Source organism: Aspergillus pseudodeflectus, assembly GCF_044049435.1.
Source record: "Aspergillus pseudodeflectus strain CBS 756.74 chromosome Unknown BJX68scaffold_51, whole genome shotgun sequence".
Classification (NCBI taxonomy): Eukaryota; Fungi; Ascomycota; class Eurotiomycetes; order Eurotiales; family Aspergillaceae; genus Aspergillus; species Aspergillus pseudodeflectus.
In genome coordinates, this window is record NW_027263827.1 from 1 (window position 1) to 16,036 (window position 16,036).

Here is a 16,036-nt window from a genome sequence, read left to right on the forward strand (position 1 = left end):
TCGTACTTGACGGCATTCTCTGACCCAGCCGCCGGGATGGGATGGTCCGTTTTGCAGTTATGTGCTGCAGGCAGGCAGGGGAGGGCGGAAGGTATACAGCTTATACTCTGGTCTCAACTCCTAGCATACTTTTGAGAGATTAGCCTGGCCAAGTAAGCCCGCATTCATGTTGCCTTTCTCCGGATAGATAGTCATACTGCACCAGATTGCTAATAAGGAAACCAAACGACGAATCTCACCTACATGAACCTGCATATCATCATCAGCCAAAGATAAGCCAGCACGGTCCTGATCTCCGCCCACCACCATTCCAGCCCCAAGAATCCAACCAGTCGATTCAGCAGCAAAAGCCTCCTTGCATATAGTATAGCCTCGCGGTCCCTTGCTGCCTGGGTCATCTCGCCCCTCCATACCCTCTCCATCTGAAAACAGTGGCGCGCGGCCTGTTCAGAAGCCAATCCCATGTGGGACCGAAACCCCGAAAATGCGTCCCCCACTAGCACAAGTCGGTTGTCGAAGGTCGACGGGTGAGCGTCACTCTCACCGACTTTGGTCACATACGGCTGGGATGTCTCTATGACGAGCTCAGCCACGGCTGCAGTGGTTTGCCCGGGGACATAGCGCCGGCGATGCGCGGACCAGACGGCAGGGTTGAGGAGGTGGGGCGGCACTGTATGAGGCTGCAATGCCCCGTTGAGATCCGTGAATATGGCGTTCATTTCCGCTGATCCTTCGGCGACTGGGTAGTACCACACCCAATTGAGACGCCGTGTTCCGGGATCAACGGACCCCTGCTGCGAAGGAATGATGTAGGTGATCAAGTACGTGCCCCCGAGAAGGGAGAACGTCAGCCGGTCGGAGAAGTATCGTACTGTTTCTGCCGACAGCCGGTCCTCGGACACCGTTCCGCGCCAGGCGATGTAGCCCGCGTACTTCCAGTGCGTGGGGATCCCCATCAACCGCCGGATCGTCGAGTGGACCCCGTCTGCCGCAATCACTATTTCAGCACTCACTCTCTCAACCTCCATCTCGGCCTCCTCTGTCGCCTTGCGGTGCTTTGAATGACATCCGCTTCCTCTACCACTATCCACATGCAACACACTCACAGCCCCCTGTGCCTGGTCATACTCAATCCCAACAACCCTCCTCCCGGGTCTATAGACCGCCTGCCCATCCCCTTCCCTCTTCTCCGGTGGAACGGGCACAACATCTGACACAAGGCCGTCGACATTCGCCCTCAGCACTGAATAGAGACAGCCCCAGTTACTCGTGTTATGTCTCCATGCTGTACTGAACACGCGCGGGCGCTGCCGCAACGCAACGCTGAGAAATTCCGCCGGAATAACCGAGGGCGTTCCGGCGGTCGCATCGTACTTCCTGAGCATGGCGATGACGCTGGGGCCGATTGTGACGCCGGAATCATGGCTCGCGCCGCGGGTGTGCGAGGGGTCCTGTTCGAGGATTAAGACGGAGGCGCCCATGCGTTTTAGCTGGAGGGCTTGGAGGAGGCCGGAGATGGAGCCGCCGATCTGGGCATTATTAGTTAGCTGGTGCTCTGCCATAGGTGGCTACGGGTATAGCGCTTGAGTGAGAGTCAGGCTGTTGGGCCTCACGATTATTGCGGACTTTGGAGGGGCCATGGCTTGTAGATTGACCTGTTGAGCTGACAACACCAGCAACGGTAGGGGGGTCGAGAAGAATAATAAATCAATCTGAAGGGGGCTAGATGAAGTTGGCCTGCTGAGGCTTCTTGCTGCACGCCGGTGCTTGTAGAAAGAAGAAAACTCGTAACGGGCAAGAAGAGAAGAACTGGATGGATGGGGGCCGCCAGTTGCCCTTTTTCTGCCCTGTGTCACACACCCTGTGTTACACACGCTGACCCTGCAATCCATGCCAACATCGCGAGGCTCTCCAGTGAGCATCAATAAGCGCCCTGCTAGTCAGCATATAACTTTTGGCATTCTCTTCGATGTTGGTACGTTTCCATTCAACATTTCAACGACCTGCCTCTTTCGCTGCTGTCGCGGATCCTGATACTACTTTCTCTACTCACAATGCCACCACCAACCATGGACGAGCCCATCGCCCTCATCGGATATGGAGCTAGGTTCCCTGGAGGATGCTCTGCTCCCTCCAAGCTCTGGTCATTGATAGAGAACCCTGTAGACATCTCTAGCAAACCTCCGCCCTCTCGCTTCGACATAGATCCCTTCTACCATCCAGTCGCCAGTCACCACGGCACAACAAACGCAACAAAGGCCTACTGGCTTGTTGAAAACATTGCCCGCTTCGATGCTCCGTTTTTCAATATTCAAGCTCGAGAGGCTGACTCCATGGACCCCCAGCAACGCTTGCTGATGGAGGTTACCTTTGACGCGCTCTACGCCGCGGGCCAGCCCATGGAACAGCTCCAAGGATCTGATACCGCAGTATATGTGGGCATGATGTGCGACGATTGGCATCAGATGCTGAGCCGGGATTGGCAAGCTCTACCGAGATACACCGCTTCAAGCGTGGAGCGGGGAATCATGGCAAATCGGATTTCGTACTTCTTTGATTGGCATGGGCCGAGCATGACCATTGATACTGCCTGCTCTAGCAGCATGGTAGCGTTGGATTTGGCTGTGCAGGCATTGAGGAGTGGCAAGAGCAAAGTTGCTGTTGCAGCGGGGAGCAATCTGATTCTAAGCCCCTGTGCGTACTTTTGCCCCTGTCCGGAATGACGAAAGAATCTAACAGCCCTCTTCTCACTTCGGTAGCAACGTTTATCTCTGAAAGCAACCTCGGCATGCTATCATCCAGCGGCCGCTGTGCAATGTGGGACGCCTCAGCGGATGGCTATGCTCGCGGCGAAGGGGTAGCCGCCGTCATCATCAAGACCCTATCCCAAGCCCTAGCCGACAATGACCCAATCCAGTGCATCATCCGGGGAACAGCAGTCAATCAGGATGGCCGGACATCCGGGCTAACCGCGCCCAGCGGCCGCGCTCAAGCAGCGCTGATTTCTGAGTGCTACAGGAGCGCCGGGCTGGACCCGGTCAACTGTCTGAGTGACCGGCCACAATATTGCCATGCGCATGGAACGGGGACACAGGCCGGAGATCCACAGGAGGCTGAGGCAATAGCGACCGCGTTCTTTCCGCATGGATCTCTAGCGGCGAGGGAGGCGCCGAAGTTGATGGTCGGTTCAGTGAAAACTGTTATTGGGCATACGGAGGGGACGGCGGGGCTGGCGAGTGTTATAAGTACGGCTTTGGCGCTGCAGAACAAAGTTATCCCGCCGAATCTTCATTTCAAAACCCTGAATCCCAGCGTGGCGCCTTTCTTTGACCGACTTGAAATCCCCACGGTCGCTCTTGCGTGGCCGGTTGCTCCTGGCCAAGTCAGAAGAGCTAGTGTAAACAGGTATGGGTTCCCATGTGTGATGGTTTATTTTTTCCAGATCTGACCGGAGGTTCTCCTTGACCAGCTTTGGATTCGGGGGAGCAAACGCTCATTGCATCCTCGAAGAGTATACCCCTCCAACGAGGCAGGAGGACGATGCGGCCCCGTCAACGCATTTTAGTCCCCTGGTGTTTTCGGCCGCTTCAGAAGCTGCACTTAGACAGATGTTGTTGGCAACTGAGTCCTACCTACACAGTACTCCGAATGTTGACATGCGAGACCTGGCATACACTTTGCAGCATCGCCGGTCAACCCTCCCCTACCGCGCATACCGCGCAGCTGTTGCCGCGTCATGGATTCAAAATGGGAAAGACGCTCTGGAGATGATCCAGAGTGAGAAGCTCGGTATCAGACACAATGCAAGGCACCAGCCAGCCAGAGTCCTCGGTATCTTCACTGGCCAGGGGGCGCAGTGGCCCCGAATGGGCGCGCAACTGGTCGAAAAATCCCCTTTTGCCCGCAGTAGAATAGCCGAGTTCGACGCAGCCCTGCAGACCATCGAGAATCTAGACCACTGCCCTACTTGGTCTATTTATGACCAGCTCGTTGCCCAGCCCGAGTCCTCGCGTGTGACCGAGGCCGCCGTTTCGCAGCCGCTCTCTCTCGCGGTGCAAATCCTCCTCGTGGATATCCTTCGCGCCGCTGGGATATCTTTGACTGCCGTCGTTGGTCATTCATCTGGAGAGCTGGGGGCTGCATATGCTGCGGGAATGATCTCCGCAGCCGATGCGATTCGTGTGGCGTATTTGCGCGGCTTGCACACTCGTCTCGCCGCCAGCCCCAATCCTAACATATCTCGGGGAGCCATGGTCGCTGTTGGTATTTCAGCAGCGGAGGGTAAGGCTTATTGCAATAATCATTTTGCCGGAAGGTTGGACGTTGCCGCAGAGAATTCGCCCTCATTGGTAACACTCAGCGGCGACGAGGATGCGGTCACGGAGGCGATACAAGACTTCCAAGCACGGGAGATCTTTTCGCGACGGCTCAAAGTCGACACGGCCTACCACAGTGTGCATATGCTTCCTTGTGCAGGCCCGTTTCTAGATTCCCTGAACGTTTGCGGCATTCAGCCAGTTCGGGAGGCAAATATATCATGTCCAGTCTGGTTTTCGACAGTATTCGACGGTGAAATAATGAGTCCCAGCAAATTGACAAACCAGTACTGGATTGATAACATGTGCAATCCTGTCTTGTTCAAAGGTGCGCTTGCACACGCCCTGGAGAAAGGTCCCTTTGATCTGGCCATCGAGATTGGACCCCACCCAGCGCTAAAAGGGCCAGCTGCGTCCATGCTTGACCACGCAGCTGAGGTGCCCTATACTGGCCTAATACACCGTGGGAGAAATGATATTGACGAATTAAGCAGTGCTTTGGGATATATATGGACGCATCTAGGTGCGAACAGCGTCCAATTCTCGGCCGTCGAAAGGTTACTTTCTGGTACCGCGCGGCGCCCGACCATGCTTGAAGATTTACCACCGTATCCCTTTGATCATACGCGGGATCATTGGCACGATGGCCATTTTGGGGATCATTCCTTGTCCAAAACCAGGACGCATCCATTCAACACTCTACTCGGATTTCCGTGTCTGGAGGCAGCCACTCCCGGCGTGTATCAATGGCGCAACATATTACGGCCGAGTGAGGTAATTTGGCTCAGTGGCCACCGGCTCCAGGGCCAGACTGTCTTCCCGGCGATGGGGTACATAAGCGCCGCTGTTGAAGCTCTCAGACTCGTACTCATCAATTCTCGGCCAGAGGATTCCATACAAGTTTTGCAACTTGCACATCTGAAAATCACCCGGGCAATGGTTTTTGACACCGATGATGCGGCCATAGAGACAATATTTAGCCTTTCCTCGATTATCATAACAGAAGACACCGTTCGTGCCAAATGGGCTTGCTATTCCAAAATCAAGTCAAGCCCTATGGCTCTCAACGCACAAGGCTGCATATTCGCGCAACTTGGTAGCCCTGATCCCGACAGTCTGAAAATTGTGGCAGACAGATCATACAACCTAGTCAGTGTGGACGAAGACCACTTTTACTCCAATCTCTCGCGAGTAGGGTACAATTATTTAACTCCGTTCCGCGGTGTGTCTAACATCCAACGCAAGCCCGGGTACTGCGTTAGCAGGGTAATAAACCGATCCGGTTCAGAGTGGGAGGACAACCTGACACTTCACCCTGGGATGCTTGATTCTGCCTTGCAAACGATTTTTGCAGCTTGGTCGTACCCCGGCGATGGGCAGATATGGTCGCTGCACGCCCCCGTGTCTGTGGCGTCAATCATCATAAATCCCTACTTCACGGCACTTGGGAAAGGTGGGAAACAGCATTCACTGAATGCTGTGACATCGATCTGTTCGAAAGAGGCGACCTCTGTCGTTGGTGATGTTTTTCTACATACTGCCGACGCATCGTATGCATTCGCGCGGTTTGAAGGAGTCTCCCTCGTTCCTGTTACCCCAGCCACCCCGGCAGGCGACAAGACTATCTTTGCGCGCTTCGAAAACGCACCAGCTTTCCCTGAGTCAGAGATCGCTAGAGCCAAAGACGGACCGGCGGGTTTCACCTCTTCCGCAAGTGGAGTTTGGGGCTCGGTATCAATGCAAGACTGCAGTGTGAATAAGCTGATGGTTGATTCATTCCACTACGAGGGCTCCTCCTCTTGGGATAGTGCTGTTGCCGAGTGTGTCAGCCACGCTGTACTCTCCATCTCACACCGGTATCCTAGATGCGATATTTGTGAAATTAACGGAGGGGCCGGCGATACAACTTTGGCGGTTCTAGACGCTATAGAGGGCAGACATGGCTCATACACCTTTACTGATCCCTCCGCCGCGTTAGTTGAATGTGCAAGGGAGCGCCTCTGCACCAAATCGCGCCCACTCAACTGCAAAGTTTTCAGCATTGAAGAAAACTACCAAGAGCACGAGTCCTTTGAAGGCTCTTATGATATTATCGTGGCTGTGGCTGTTCGCCCTAACTTGGAAACAGTCGAATCGTCTTCGTCCAGTCTCGGCAGATTATTGAAGCCTGGAGGTTTCCTTCTTTCAGTTGCAGCGACGGCCGCCGACACTCGAGCTGGCGATGTGGCCACACCTACAGCTCCTGTGGGCCACAACGGTTTTGAGAGATCGCTGCCATTGTTGCCACTTCTTAGTCTAGGTCAGTGGGATACGGCATTGAAGGCAAATGGGTTTGCAGGGGTCGACGCCATCTTTCCTGCGGCAAGAACATCACAAGAGTTTGTATTATTTGTCGCCCAGGCTGCCGACCACCGGGTAAGATGGTTGCGCAGTCCACTTTCATTTGAAGCACTGCCTACCGGTGTGCAAACAGGGATGCTGGTTATCATCGGGGGTACGACATGGCCGGTGGTTAAGCTTGCTGAGGACATTGCTAAACTCGCCGCTGGCCGTTTCTGCAATATTCGGACCTTTTCTATGCTCGAAGACTATGCCGCCTTTCAACAGCCGCTTGCAGGCACTCTCGCAGGTGGTATCAGCATACTCTCCCTCACAGACCTAGACGAACCCTACCTTGCCGGGGTAACTCCTGGCAAGTTTGAGGCCCTCAAGGCATGTTTTAACGCACGAACTGTGATCTGGGCTACGTGCGGGTCACAGGAAGATCGGCCATACAGTTACATGATGACAGGGATCGCTCGAACCATCAAGTCGGAGAACCCAACGATGCATATCCAGATTTACGGCTTGGACCCTAACCTACCAAATTGCATCCAACCCATGACAGCTACTGACCTAACGAATGCATTACTTCAGCAGGTAGCTCTTGGTGTTTGGGGGGATGATGCCTCCCTGTTATGGACAGCAGAGCCGGAGGTGTATGTCCGTGGAGGACGACTACTTATTCCGCGGTTGGTCCCAGACCATGAGAAGAACGCCAGATATAATTCTCGATACCGGGATTTTCTGCAGACCGTAGATCCCCACAGTGTGAGCTTGGAGCTTGCGGGTCTGGAGAACGGTAAGCTGGTTCTCCGCCAGCTGTCGCCTTTGGCCCACCTTCCGGGTCCCGGTACCGGATCTCGAACGTTGCGCGTAACCCACTCAGTGCTACAAACTGTATTTGCAGGCTCTGCGGGCTTCCTCCGAGTGTGCGCAGGTATTGAAATTAGCACTGGAGATCCAATGGTGGCTTTGACCATTTCCCAGACAACGCCTGCGAAAGTCCCTGCTGCATGGTGCATTTCTGTTGCGACGCCACCCACAGCAGAACTTCTTGTGTCTATTGCTGCGCATCTTGTTGCGGTACGGATTCTGAGTTATGCTTTGCCGGGTAGCTCTATCCTTCTCCATGGGGTAGATGCAGCAGTGGAGCGGGCGGTTCAAACGAGGGCTTCCAAAGCTGATGTGAACGTGATTTCCAATACTGCCACGGGAGCTTACCAGAAAAGACAACATTCGATACATTCCCTGCATCACAAGCCCATGGTCCCACGCGAAATTTCTCTCTTCGTCAATTTCGCGCAAGATTCGAGGTCGGATGCTCTTTCTTATAATGGCATTCTTGAAACCCTCCCTCCCGCTTGCCTGCGCCTGGAAAAATCGGCATTTCTGAGCCACAAGGTCGCCAGTGAGAATATCAGCGCTTCTACGCAGATAGAGCATGTGGCAAACCTTCTACAAGAAGCACTTGGCGGTATCCAATATCCGTCGGACTTGTCGGTGGAATGCATTCCGCTCGATGCGGTGTTCTCACATGCTCCTCTCCAGGAATCGCTTTCAGTTGTGGACTGGACTGCTTCTGAGACTGTCACGGCCAGAGTGCAACCCATTGATTCCGGCATCATTTTTCGAGACGACAGGTCATATCTGCTTGTTGGTATGGCCGGAGCCATGGGGCAGTCGATTGCAGGCTGGATGATTGCACATGGCGCGCGGCATATCGTTCTCAGCAGCCGCACGCCCAACCCACATCCGAAGTTTATAGAGGAAATGCGGGACAGGTACAATGCCAAAGTGGTACCCCTTGCGATGGATATCACCTCGAGAGAGTCCCTCCGCTCCGCGTACTCGACAATGCAGGCCACACTCCCGCCCATCGCCGGGCTCGTCAACGGTGCCATGGTCCTCCAAGATGCCCTGTTCACAGCCATGACCCACGAGCAATTCGTCGCGGCAACCGCACCCAAAGTCCAGGGGACGATCCTCCTAGACGATCTGTTCTACAGGGACAACGCGCTCGACTTCTTCGTCGTCGCATCCAGCATTTCCTGCGTCATCGGCTGGGCGGGCCAGGCAAATTACTCGGCCGCCAACCAGTTCATGACGGCGCTGGTGACGCAGAGACGGAAGCGCGGCGTGCCGGGCTTCGCGATGCATATCCCGGCGGTTCTCGGTATTGGTCAAGCGGCCGAATCCGGCACATTTGACTTTGAGCACTTTCAATCCCTGGGGCATGTCAATATCGGGGAGGAGGATCTGCATACACTCTTTGCAGAAGCGATCCTATCTGGCCGCCCAGGAAAGGAGGCTGCGGCCGTGTCCGCTAACCTTCACGGCGATAGAAGTGTAGCCCAAGTTGTGATGGGGATTGACTATACCCCCCCAGACACCGGAACCCTAAATACCACCCGTTTAATCCGCCGCCGCGACGCCAAATTTAATCACTTTGTCACCCACGACACCGCAAGTGATACCATACCCAGCAAAGCCCACGTCAAGGCCACGAAGCAGCATCTCCGCTCCCAGCTGCAATCGCTTCCCGACAAACAATCAACATACGCCGTCATCCGCGACGCGCTGGTCACTCACCTCCGCCGCATCCTGCGCCTCGCACCGGAGAATCGGATCGACGAGTCCACCGCTCTGATCGACCAGTCCGTGGACTCTCTTGTCGCGATGGACATCCGGGCCTGGTTCCTGAGCGAGGTGGATGTTGACGCGCCAACGCTGCTGATCATGGGCGGCGCCTCTGTTACAGATCTAGTTTCTTTTGCGGTGGAGAGATTGCATGAACCGTCATGATGGCCAAAAGGGTCGGCCCAAAGAACGGCCTAGGAAATTGCTGTATTTCCAATTGCACTATAACAGCCATTTTACAATTATGCACAGTACATATGACCACGGGGTGTGGAGAATAGGGCTTCCTCTCGACGGACTTAGCTATACTTAAGCGATACACTCTTTAGTAGGTTAGCAGTATAGTGGGTGACCACATGCGAATCCCGAGTATTTCTTTATGTTGTCTCTGCTCCCAGCCGTATGTACCTCTAATCCGGGGCGGAATAGCCTCCCTTGGCCTTTGCATGTACGCATGCGACCTTGGATCCTGTGCTAACTAAACACTACACCTGTACCTTGGCCCGACCATTGGTCCACCCGTCCACCCAGATGTCAGACTACAGTGTCAAATGGACGTTAGACAGTAACGACTCGAGCATTGGCAGATTTAGCTTTCCCGGTCAGCCTCCTTTGTGGTAATGGCATTGCCCATTAGGATTAAGGTAGGGAATGGGAATGCATACAATCACGAGTATAACCAGCAGGAGCAAGGCAGTAAGAAGTGGAATAAGGCTGAAAAGAATCCAGACAGCAAAGAAAGGGTGGCAATTTCTCCATAGCAGATCAATGAAAGCATCAAGAGCAGATTTGGCTTTTCCACCAATGTATTAAGCACCATGCAAGGGACCAGTGGTAACTTTGGCGAGTACAAACGTCATCCATTCCACAATGAAGCTTCCGGATGGCTTGAGTATGGCAAGCCATATGAATTGTTGGATTATATATGCCGGCAGTCTAATCCAGGGGTTATCATGTTGCCACAACGGGGTTCTGCTATCCAGGTCCCGCAACAGCAAAGGTGTCTCCACGTTATCTTCCACGTTGCCAGAGCTATACGCATATGATCTTAGAAATCTGTATAGCTCAAGGTATAAGGGCAACTCACGTCCTGCCTCCACGTTCTCCATGTTCTAAATTCCGCCCATATTGCACCATCAGGGGGTAACTGCGTACAAAAAGATTCGGTAGGAGGCCCTGGGTTCGATATCTTGTGGTGGGTGTGTCACACCGGAGAGACCAAATATTCAGTCCTCGTTCAATGTACGCTGCAGATAATGTCTCAAGGCACAAATAAGCTAGGAGAAACACGCGATTGTTTTCCCTTGTCCTCCTTTGTTTCCTCCACCAGTTGCGTGGTACTGAAAGACTAACTTGAATCAGTCAACAGGAAGGTGGGGTAGAACACGTGATCGTGTGGACTTCCTGTGTCGACCTTTAGTGACCGCTAGTATTCCACTTCAATGCTGAACTTGCCGTTGGTCAGCGCCCGCTCGGTCATTCCTTGTATCGTTTCTATTTCCTTATTTAGTTAGTTAGATTACCCCTATTTCTCTTGTATTTAGCGCAGCTTCGCTGCTAGATTCGATGAATCGGACCTTCATATTCTTCTGGCGGTGGACCAAATATTACAGTACGTACGCGGTGAAGTTCGACATCCTGGCACTGACAGAGTCAATGACTCCATCTAATCATTTGCAGCGAGTCCATTGTAGTACACTGGATCCCAGATTCATGATATTATAAATATGAAAGCCTCCAGCGGTTACTCTCTACATACTATTTCACCCAGATACAACTTTGAGTACGTAACTGGTCTAAAAAGCAACCACGTGATAGTCCTGGACCTACAATCGCAGCAGAGAATGCATGCCTGGTGAAGGGCTCGAGCTAGTAAAAGGACTTACCATAGCCTACCCATACCGCACGGTAACCTCTGAGCACAATCAGCCTGTATCACCATATATCCGATTGATGAAGCTGCTATGGATTATACAGTCGCGACAATCGGTGCTCTTACGTGCGAAGCTAGGAGTCAATGACGGGAGAGGGATGGACAGCGCGGCAAGAGGGCTTCTTGCGCTTCCGCATCAAAGTAAAAGCCAGCATCTCGAGGTAGGAACTCGCAATTAGGGGCAAGTTCTCACAACCCGTGAAGCGTAAATAGGGTAATGTATCTAATACAGCTATAAAGCGGACGCAGTTGGTGGAGCCAATAAATAGTACCAAAAGAAAAAGAGCCGAACTGCAAGAAGGATAGCCGCTAACAAGAGAATGGGGTTGCCTCTTAGAAGTGCAGCGACAATAGCAAATGGTACTAGGAGAGTGTTCAAGACCGTTTTTAGCATCGCGTCTAGGATGAAGAGAATGATGACCCCAATCCATTTGAGGATGAGCCCGACCCATTCCATGGGGTATTGCAGTAGTGTGAAAACAAATCCGATCGACTCTCCAGCGAAACGTATGGATGGTTCGAGGAGGGTGAGCCATATTATCTGCTGGAGAAACAGGGTCGGCAGGCGGATACAGGGGTTGTCATGTTGCGAGAGTCGTGTTTTACTGTCCAAGTCTCGAAGATCAAGTCGGGTCTCCACGTTGTCTTCAACATTTTGGGAGATGGTTGCGTACCCGCGTTCGGTTTGACCCTGGGCGCTGCCGAGCAAAGGTGTTCGCACATTGTCAACCACATGTTGGGGACGACTAGTATTCCTATCTTCTTTAGTTCCCGCAAACGAGGGACAACTGGCCGGACAGACCCTTCTCCCCGTTCCAGATCCGGTTTATATTCTCCCATCAGACCGATATATATTCATCGCAGTCACGGCAACGGGGGTGGATTGTTGCTGGGATCAATAGCGATAAAAGCTGGAAAGAACGGGCATCGGAAGAAAACAGATTCGAAAGTGCGTGGGTGGTTGATTCTAAGCCTTCCACTCTGTTTTAGAGGGAGCGAAGTGGGCGAGCGAGCGGGGCACCTGCAGAGGCGGAGCTGAGACGTTGGCCCTTCATCGAAAAATCTGGTCCGCCTCATCCCCTGTCTTCTCATCACTCCGAAGAACCAATTGATTCGCCCACCGTGTTTTCCAGGCTGGTCGATTGCAGACTCCAAAATTGACGCGGCTGCTGAGCTCGGTCTTCAAATCGGTTAGCGCCAGGCTCAACCCCTGCAACAGGACAAAGATGCCGTGCGGGCATGCCCAATCACGTTACGACAGCAAGTGTGGCTTGTCCAACTTCAGCTGAGGGAGGCATAACGTTCTCTGCCAACGCTGGCAGTCATTGCAGAGCGGTCCCAGAAAACGGCGCCTGGACAACGCGGTCATGGCGGATCCCATCACGATCATCGGTCTCGCGTCAAGCATCATCACCTTCGTCGAGTTTGGCCTGAAAGTTGTGTCGGGAGCGAAAGGCATCCGCGATTCTCAGCACGGGACAACCGCAGAAATCCACCAGCTTGACCTGATCGTGGCAGACGTTCGGGCTTTGAATACTGAAGTCAAGCAGCAGCAACTGTCCCACAAGAAACTTTCCGAAGATGAGCTCCGCATCCTCGCAATGGTTACAGAATGCGAAAGGCTACAGGACGAACTGCAGAAAACAATCGAGAGCCTTACGGTGCGGCCGGATGCCCGGTCACAGACACTGGAGAGTGCACGGGTCTTTGCAAAAAGCTTTTTCAAGAGCTCCGATCTCCAAGCGCTGCGAACGAGACTTGATAGCTTGGATGCGCGTATCCGAATGAGTGTAGGAAATGCTATGCAACGGTGAGTTGCTTCGAAAAGGCGCCCAAGTTATAGGTGCGGCTGGCCTGACTATTATTGTCTGCTCACAGTGACCAACACTCATCGATTATGATAAAGCTCGCGGATATCGAGGCCTCACACAGAAGGATGGATGTGAATCACGACTCCAAGCTCGATCTTATCCGGCAAGACATCCTTCGGTTAACAACACAAACCCAGCTAGACAACGAGAGACGCGAAGCGATTCAAGTGGCGCAGTTGTCTAGCCTGAAAATGAAGCTTGAGGTCCTGCAGCGCGAACAGTCCACCTGCAGCCGCCAAATCGCCGTACTCAAGAGCCTGTATTTCCCCGAGCTACGCCGCCGATGGCACCAGATCCGCGATGCGGACCAGCGGTCCAACAATTGGATATATGATCCGGGAAAAACATCGTTTGTGCAATGGCTGGAGAATCAGGAGAATGACGACAACGTTTTCTACATTACCGGAAGAGTATGTATCTGTCGATTGTGGCGAGTAGAACGTGTTTGGCTAATGGCAACCAGGCTGGCAGTGGCAAATCCACGCTGATGAAATTTGTCTTCGAGGACGAGCGCACTATTCACAGCCTGAAGAAATGGTCTGGCACCGCGAAATTATACATGGCCGCTTACTACTTCTGGAACCAAGGGACAGAGATGCAAAAGAGCGGCATCGGCCTTTTTCAGTCGCTCCTATACCAGATCCTTAAATCTGCCCCACGCCTTATCTTATCCGTCTGCCCCGACCGTCTGGACCATGAAGCGTGGGAAATGGAAGATTTAACGGACGTCTTCGAGGCCATCGGGCGACAAACTGAGCTGGACTTCAAGTTTTGTTTCTTTATCGACGGGCTCGACGAATATGCTGGGGAGGAGAAAGACATTATCAAACTCCTCGAGACTCTTTCCAGATGCGGGCATGTCAAGATATGCGTGTCAAGCAGGCCTGATCGTCAATACGAGGACTTTCTGAGAAGGCGCCGCAGCCCCTGTGATATCGCGCGCTTCACGAAGGAAGACATGAGGAGGTATATCAACTCACGCCTGGCCTCTAGTTCTAATTGGCAACGACTGGCCGCATCAGATCCTAGTTGCCTCGAAATCATCGACGAGATATCCGCTCGAGCCGCGGGAGTCTGGCTCTGGGTCTCTCTCGTCACCGACGACATCGTCAGGGAAGCGGAGAGAAGCGAGCAGGTGGCTACCCTACGAAAGATTGTCGATGAATTCCCAAACGACCTGTACAGCTACTTTGAACGCATGATTTCTCGCATTCCCAAGCTCCATCGCGAGGAAATGGCGCAGAACTTTCTCGTTGTCGTGGAAGAGCTGCAACCACTGCCTCTCTACGCCTTCTTTTTACTCGAAGAGGAGAGGAAAAACGAGGACTATGCCATTAATGCTCAAATAGCACCCACGTCTAGGGCGCTAATCAAGGAACTATACCCTTCGTTGAGAGACCGGGTTAGAAATCGATGTAGTGATCTTCTCGTCATCGACGATGAACCTCTGGCTGGAGGACTGTCAGTTTTCTCAAGCCACTCCGTAGACTTCCTGCATCGCACCGTGCGCGATTTTCTACGCGTGTACGAACCAGAGCTGAAGAAGCACCTGGTCCGAGAATTCGATCCTTTGGTTTCTCTGAGCAGGATTTGTCTCGGTTTGCTAAAAGCCCTTCCTGTCGCTAACTTTCGAGATCCGAATTACGCGAACAGAATCATCGGGCTTACAGACGAGCTCTTGTACTACGCGCGCGAGGTCGAAAAACGAAGCGCACTTCAAGAAGAGTCCCCGCTCGTCCCCCTCCTTGATGAACTGGACAAAGTCAACAGCCATCGCGCTCGTAATATCAGCAACCATTGGACACATGCGCGAGATTCGCCGCCGTCACGAGGTCTCGATCAGTACAACGAAGGTGGCCGTTGTAACTTTCTCGCCCTGACAGTTCAAGCACGGCTTGTCAAGTATGTCCGGGCGAAGCTCGAAGCAGACCCGCGCAGGTTAGAGAAACAGGGTCGGCCGATGTTGGACTACGCTCTTCGCCCCCGCCGATCAACGCCGATTTCCATGCCCTATCACTCCGTCCGGGACGACCCTAGTCTTGATACTAACATGGTTGAACTCTTGCTTAAGCACGGGGCGAATCCAAACCAGCCTGTGTATCTCAACGACGGATATTCGGTCTGGGCTCTTTTCCTCATCTCGATGCACGAAACCCATAAGGCGGACGGGGCCGGAGGAAGTCCTACCTACCAGAGCTTGAATAAGGCTTGGTTTCAAACTTGTAGAATGCTGATCCAGGCTGGCGCACGCCCGGACTGTCTTCGCGCCGGCCGCCGTGAGGGCGTAGATGTCCCAACAATCTTCATACGCGTATTCGGCGAAGATAGGGCAGCTATTCTGAGTGAGGAGATGCGGCGACAAGAGGAACAAGCACGAAATAGAAAAGGCTGTCTTGTGATGTAGTAACGCTCAAATCCACCACTCTGAGGCTGCTAAGTGCTGTGCCGGAATTTCCTGCAGATGCCGTGTTTGTTCAATCTACTCCGTAAGGTGGTGCGGATAGAAGGGTTTGATTTCGGAACAAAGCATGCTCCTCCTGGCAGTTAAAAAGAGCGGAATAGGAGTTTCTGGCGTATGGATGATTGTGCCCCAATATTTTGTTGCGCAGTATACAGCATTCTCGGATCAACCCTAAAACGTCTGTACGCCTTCCTTGAAGTTTCCAGGTGTAGGCAAGGTTGCCCATGCTGGCCATGGTGTCAGGATGTTCTGCACCTAGCACCCTTTTCGTCCTCTCCACTAGCTGTACAAACACCTCTTCTGCCGCCTGCCAGCGACCCTCAACTGAGTATATCAACCCCACCATATTCACACTACTTCGCGTATCTTCATGTTCTGCACCTAGATGCTTTATCTGCGTTTCCATTGCTTTGACCGACAGTTTCTCCCCCTGAGCCGCATCTCCTTTTGCCCAGTCATACCATGCGGCCTTGAAATACTAAGGTAGAATTTATCT

The 16,036-nt window shown here is 53.1% G+C and overlaps 5 protein-coding genes across 5 annotated transcripts; 2 read left to right on the forward strand and 3 right to left on the reverse strand.

Moving 5' to 3' along the window:
- Positions 1-239: 239 nt before the first annotated feature.
- BJX68DRAFT_257737 (uncharacterized protein) lies at positions 240-1,640 on the reverse strand (the record flags this gene model as incomplete). The annotated part of the gene is made up of 2 exons (XM_071043396.1): positions 240-1,529; positions 1,614-1,640. 2 exons carry the CDS (start codon positions 1,638-1,640, stop codon positions 240-242), a joined length of 1,317 nt encoding a protein of 438 aa, XP_070895051.1.
- Positions 1,641-2,054: 414 nt separating this feature from the next.
- Positions 2,055-9,440, forward strand: BJX68DRAFT_270607 (uncharacterized protein; the record flags this gene model as incomplete). Its single annotated transcript, XM_071046710.1, has 3 exons — positions 2,055-2,694; positions 2,760-3,405; positions 3,470-9,440. 3 exons carry the CDS (start codon positions 2,055-2,057, stop codon positions 9,438-9,440), a joined length of 7,257 nt encoding a protein of 2,418 aa, XP_070895052.1.
- A 343-nt stretch (positions 9,441-9,783) lies between these two features.
- Positions 9,784-10,605, reverse strand: BJX68DRAFT_244672 (uncharacterized protein). The gene is made up of 2 exons (XM_071041355.1): positions 10,363-10,605; positions 9,784-10,307 (listed from the first exon to the last, which is right to left on the reverse strand). Exons 1-2 carry the CDS (start codon positions 10,410-10,412, stop codon positions 10,085-10,087), a joined length of 273 nt encoding a protein of 90 aa, XP_070895053.1. The 5' UTR covers positions 10,413-10,605; the 3' UTR covers positions 9,784-10,084.
- Positions 10,606-11,316: 711 nt separating this feature from the next.
- On the reverse strand, positions 11,317-12,148 carry BJX68DRAFT_244673 (uncharacterized protein). The gene is made up of 2 exons (XM_071041356.1): positions 12,011-12,148; positions 11,317-11,954 (listed from the first exon to the last, which is right to left on the reverse strand). The coding sequence occupies exons 1-2, from the start codon at positions 12,046-12,048 to the stop codon at positions 11,441-11,443; spliced, it is 552 nt and encodes a 183-aa protein (XP_070895054.1). The 5' UTR covers positions 12,049-12,148; the 3' UTR covers positions 11,317-11,440.
- A 320-nt stretch (positions 12,149-12,468) lies between these two features.
- Positions 12,469-15,483, forward strand: BJX68DRAFT_278355 (uncharacterized protein; the record flags this gene model as incomplete). Its single annotated transcript, XM_071048513.1, has 3 exons — positions 12,469-13,018; positions 13,087-13,489; positions 13,543-15,483. Exons 1-3 carry the CDS (start codon positions 12,576-12,578, stop codon positions 15,481-15,483), a joined length of 2,787 nt encoding a protein of 928 aa, XP_070895055.1. The 5' UTR covers positions 12,469-12,575.
- Positions 15,484-16,036: the final 553 nt, after the last annotated feature.